The 6112-nt window shown below is 38.4% G+C and overlaps 1 protein-coding gene across 8 annotated transcripts in view; it reads left to right on the top strand.

Annotated features, from left to right (window-relative positions):
• Positions 1-1635, top strand: part of LOC110486939 (lipopolysaccharide-induced tumor necrosis factor-alpha factor homolog) — a 34625-nt gene extending 32990 nt beyond the window's left edge. For all 8 annotated transcript variants that reach the window (XM_090194178.1, XM_090194182.1, XM_090194180.1 and 5 more), the window contains one exon: positions 93-1635. In XM_090194178.1, the coding sequence (XP_090050304.1) occupies positions 93-198 (106 nt within the window). In that variant the 3' untranslated portion in view covers positions 199-1635. The remainder of the gene's footprint in view (positions 1-92) is intronic.
• Positions 1636-6112: the final 4477 nt, after the last annotated feature.

Consider the following 6112-nt stretch of genomic DNA (forward strand, 5'->3'; position numbering starts at 1 on the left):
AAAGCCTATAGGCATACCTTTAATTTGTGAATTATGGAATAGGGTACCATTTTGACAGAGAGAATTCATTAACTCCACTGTTTACCCTCTAGGTGCTGGCCATGCTGCGCCATCCCTTTCTGTGTAGACTCATGTAAAGACGTGAATCACAGCTGTCCCAACTGCAACAATATCATCTACGTCTACAAACGCATTTGATATTAATTTGACCTGACTGTACTACCTTTATCTGAAGGACTGGGACATGGCACTTCAATCAAATCAACATTTCTGTAAATGTATGAGGTTCGTATTCACTAGGGCATGTGATGTTGGAAAATGTTTTACAACGAAGAAACAAAAACTCATTCTTATTGGACAAGTCCAGATAGTCCCTCTCTTTTTCAGTCCATTTTCTTCCATTTGGTGCCTAATGAATACAACCCAGGGGTAGCCAAAAGGGTTATGTCTATCCTATATAGTCCCTGAGCAGGTGGTGAGCTTCCCTCAGCTCCACAAAATACTACATAATATATGCCATTTAGCAGATGCTTTTATCCATTTTTGTATGGGTTGTCCTAGCGGAAATTCAAACCCACAAGTGCCAAGCTCCATCAGGTCCCTGGCCAGACTTGACCCTTGTAGTGACTACCAAAGAGAATCCTGATACCAAAGACTGGTAGTAGCTGTGCTATAGCTGTTTCACTGTAGTTCTGTACTCGTCTGAAGTCCATGAAAGTAAAGGAACTTCTAAACCACTCTACTTATTGTAATATTGTTACATTGAGATGTATATATCACCATCACTTCTTATTGTAATATTGTTACATTGAGATGTATATATCACTTCTTATTGTAATATTGTTACATTGAGATGTATATATCACCATCACTTCTTATTGTAATATTGTCACATTGGGATGTATATATCACCATCACTTCTTATTGTAATATTGTTACATTGAGATGTATATATCACCATCACTTCTTATTGTAATATTGTTACATTGAGATGTGTATATCACCATCACTTCTTATTGTAATATTGTTACATTGAGATGTATATATCACCATCACTTCTTATTGTAATATTGTTACATTGAGATGTATATATCACCATCACTTCTTATTGTAATATTGTTACATTGAGATGTATATATCACCATCACTTCTTATTGTAATATTGTTACATTGAGATGTATATATCACCATCACTTCTTATTGTAATATTGTTACATTGAGATGTGTATATATCACCATCACTTCTTATTGTAATATTGTTACATTGAGATGTATATATCACTTCTTATTGTAATATTGTTACATTGAGATGTATATATCACCATCACTTCTTATTGTAATATTGTTACATTGAGATGTGTATATCACCATCACTTCTTATTGTAATATTGTTACATTGAGATGTATCCATCACCATCATACTTCTTATTGTAATATTGTTACATTGAGATGTTTTTGTTATTACACTCTTGCAGTCGTTCCCTCACCGATCCCGTTCTCTTTTTTCCTCTGAAAGTTCTACTACTCATTTGTCATAAAAGACCATTGTCAATAATTACAATGGATCTCATGGTTGTCTTTTCACTTCCTGTCTAGTTGCTCTGTAAAGCTCTGATTAAAGTTGTCTGTATTGAAGAGATGACTCAGCATTTTTTATTATGAACAGATAGGAAGCCTGAGCAGACTGCCAACAGTTATTTGTCATCCATAAACTGTGACTACTTCAAACCTCACTGGTTTCACAGCAGCAGTGCTAGAACTTTATCTCACCAGGGTTGCGTCCCAATTATCTCTCTTTTTTTTTCCAAAGTGTGTACTTGTTCATTTCTCTTCACGGATTTGAGAGGAAATGACTTGTTCTCTCTCTAGCCCATGGACACAACGGGAAGAAGATGTGATTATTGGAATGCTCCAATTCCTGTAAAACTCATTGTATAAATTTCCTGCAACAGTCCATCAACTTTCTGTAACTAACATTTCATCTGTCCAGACCAGTATGACAATTGAGAAATTGTCCCTGTTGGGCTAGATAGAGGAAGTGGAAATTAAACTGAGACACAGTTGACGTCTGATAGAATAAGTGCTCTTCACGAGTTTAAGTGAGTTTTCAAGTTCCAATTCAATGACATACTTGATAATTGCTCCTGATAACTGAATGCTCCAGTTTAGTGCACACTCTCATGAAAGACAATTGCTCTTCAACAATTAGAAAGGGTCACACAGGGAATGAGGGAGAGATGGATACAGTATGTTAGATGTTTGTTTCTAAACTCCAGTGTGCTGTTCAAAACACTCAAGTCCTTTGTTTGTGCTTTGTTCAACATCCCCGGACATGTACAGTACGGTCATTTGATGTTGACGTATTCACTGGAGCTGACTACCTCAAATGTTCTACTGCTTGAGTTCCTGCACCTCTTATTAGCTCAACAGTATTGTGGAGTTCCTGCACCTCTTATTAGCTCAACAGTATTGTGGAGTTCCTGCACCTCTTATTAGCTCAACAGTATTGTGGAGTTCCTGCACCTCTTATTAGCTCAACAGTATTGTGGAGTTCCTGCACCTCTTATTAGCTCAACAGTATTGTGGATCTCCTGCACCTCTTATTAGCTCAACAGTATTGTGGAGCTCCTGCACCTCAATGTAAATAGAACTGGCACCTATTCCTGTCAAGTCAAGCACTGGATTCAGTGAGAATAATGGGTTGTATTCATTAGTACATTCTTGAAATAAGTTGTTATTTAGAACCTAACAGGACTATTCAGCTGTCCACAAAAAGCCTTTGAAGAACCCTTATTGGTTCCATATAAAAATCACTTTTGGTTCCATGAAGAACCCTTTCCACAGTGGGAAAAAAGGTTCCAACTGAAACCAAAAAGGGTTTTACCTGGATCCCAAAAGGATTCTCCTATGGGGACATCTGAAAACCCTTTTGGAACCCTTTTTTCCCTAAGAGTGTACACACCATAGCAAAATGTTTTTTTATGAAAATGAAAGTTTCCCATTTTGGGCAGCTTGCCTCCGTTTGGTTCCTAGTGAATACACCCACAGTGAAACTGTAGTTCCAACATGCCAGTAGAGGGCACTCAGCCTTACTGAATTGGCTGTTCTCTACAAAGTATTGACAGTAGAAGGCACGCAGCCTTACTGAATTGGCTGTTCTCTACAAAGTATTGACAGTAGAGGGCACTCAGCCTTACTAAATTGGCTGTTCTCTACAAAGTCTTGACAGTAGAGGGCACTCAGCCTTACTGAATTGGCTGTTCTCTACAAAGTCTTGCCAGTAGAGGGCACTCAGCCTTACTGAATTGGCTGTTCTCTACAAAGTCTTGAGGAACAGACTACAATCACTTCTCTGAGTGATTCAAACTATTGAATGCCGTTAGTGACGTCTTCCTTGTGACATCTTTATCATTTTACGAACATTGGGAACATTGGTTTTTAGAGGAGTTTACGATTTTGGTTAACTTCTTAGGGCTGCAATCCCGTTAATGGGATCGATATGACAACAGCCAGTGAAGGTGCAGGGCGCCAAATTCAAAACAGAAATCTCATAATTCCAATTCCTTAAACATACATGTATCTTATACCGTTTTAAAGGTAATCTTGTTGTTAATCCCACCACAGTGTCCAATTTCAAATAGGCTTTACAGCGAAAGCACCACAAATGATTATGTTAAGTCACCACCAAGCCAAAGAAATACTCAGCCATTTTTCCAGCCAAAGAGAGGAGTCACAAAAAGCACAAATAGAGAAAATGAATCACTAACCTTTGATCTTCATCAGATGACACTCATAGGACTTCATATTACACAATACATGTATGTTTTGTTTGATGAAGTTCATATCTATATAAACTTATATCTCTGGTATTGCAGACAGCCACATATTTTACAGAAATACTCATAAATGTCGATGAAAATTCAAGTGTTAGACATGGAAATATAGATATACCTCTCCTATATGCAACCGCTGTGTCAGATTTTTTAAAAACTTTTTTAAAAAGCAAACCATGCAATAATCTGAGATGGCGCTCAGAAAACAAATAAAGTTTTCCGTCATGTTGGAGTCAACAGAAATCAGAAATTACATAAATATTCCCTTACCTTTGATGATCTTCATCAGATTGCAGTCCCAGGAATCACAGTTCCACAATAAATGCTTGATTTGTTCGATAATGTCCATTATTTATATCCAAGTAGCTACTTTTGTTAGGGCTTAGGTATACAAAGCCAAACGCTCGTGCAGGTCCCGCATAACTTCGGACAAATACTTCAAAAAGTTATATTACAGGTCTTAGAAACATTTCAAACTAAGTATAGAATCAATCTTCAGGATGTTTTTATCATAAATCTTCAATAAAGTTCCAACTGGAGAATTCCTTTGTGTCTAGAGAAGCAATGGAACGCAGGTCGATGTCATGTGAAATGCGCATGACCAGGAAATGGCTCTCTGCCAGTAACCTGACTCATTCCCCTCTCATTCAGCCCCACAACACAGTAGAAGCCTCATTCAAGTTTCTAAAGACGGTTGACATGTAGTGGAAGCCATAGGATGTGCAACTCCATCCATATCCCACTGTGAATTCAATAGGGCCTGGGTTGAAAATCGACCAACCTCAGATTTCTCACTTCCTGTTTGGATTTCTTCTCAGGTTTTTGCCTGCCATATGAGTTCTGTTATACTCACAGACATCATTCAAACAGTTTTAGAAACTTCAGAGTGTTTCCTATCCAATACTACTAATAATATGCATATATTAGCAACTGGAAATGAGGAACAGGCCGTTTACTCTGGGCACCTTTCATCCAAGCTACTCAATACTGCCCCTGCAGCCATAAGAAGTTAATTGAAAAATGTCCTCGCTACAACTCAAGTGGGCTAATAAGCTACTGAAGTTTACCCCCTTGAGGTTTGGATAAGCTCTAATATATTACAGATACACACAAATAGTAAGGTCTCTGGGCTGAAGACATGGTGAAGTGGATTTGAACCATAGAGGGAGTGAGGGAGAGAGAGAGAGGAGAAAGAGAAGAAAGAGAGAGTCCCGTTGGAGTGGTGAAGACAACCTATTGGAGCCTTCGTTGCTACCGACCATTCAAATGAATCACACCCTGTTGTATTAAGCAGAGTGGAGAACGATTGAGAGGGAGAGAGAGAGTGCATACCTCCTCAGACTGTTAAGCACTGTGAACTCACTGAACTGAGAGTAAAGAAGAAACTGTAATGCAGTAGATCAAGCTGAGAGGAGAGAGAGACCAAATATTGTACGGTACCCATTGTTAATTTACTGGTACAGTGTGTGGGTGAGGGGGGGTCAATTATTAGCTGATGGATTAAATATGGGGATGAGCTACCCAAATCAAGGCGTAGTGGGAAACACATGACACATTCTCAGTATGGAAAAATATGTTTTATAGTATGTTCATTTTTGAAAATCAATTGTGCTTTAAATGCCAGGATATTATACTCATTTCGGGTTTTCATTTAGTAGAATTTGCTGCACACTTTAAAGGAATTTCAAAGCCACAATGCATTGGGGGGGAGTTTTGATCACAAGATCTCTTCACGTAAACAACATAACTTTGAAGATGGAGAATAGCGAAGCTTCTTGTTCTCCTTCAAATTATCAAAACAATTTAATCGTAACATTACATCTTTGAAAACAGATCTGCTTTATAAGTTATCACAGTTCGAACAGTAACATTATCTACAGGGTTAGCCATTGGCTTGCTGTTGAGTGACAACTTCATATTTAATATTAGCATTGTTAGCTAGCTACTTGCAGTAAATACCAGGGCTTGTGTTCAAACTGTTACATCATCTGATGACAATAGAGCTAGCCAGCTTGTAGTCCTATTATCCGTAGCCGTCTATTTACCACCACAGAACGAAGCTGGCACAAAGACCGCTCTCATCCACCTCTATAAGGCCATAAGCAAAGACGAAAATGCTCACCGAGATCGGCACTCCCAGTGGGACTTTAATGCAGGCAAACTTAAGTCAGTTTTACCAAATTTTACCAGCACGTCACATGTGCAACCAGAGAAAAAAAATCCTAGACTACCTTTACTCCACACAAAGATATGCATACAAAGCTCTCCCCCACCCTCCA

The sequence above is a fragment of the Oncorhynchus mykiss genome, chromosome 12 (assembly GCF_057628025.1).
Source record: "Oncorhynchus mykiss isolate SJ-2025 chromosome 12, ASM5762802v1, whole genome shotgun sequence".
NCBI classification, from domain to species: domain Eukaryota; kingdom Metazoa; phylum Chordata; class Actinopteri; order Salmoniformes; family Salmonidae; genus Oncorhynchus; species Oncorhynchus mykiss.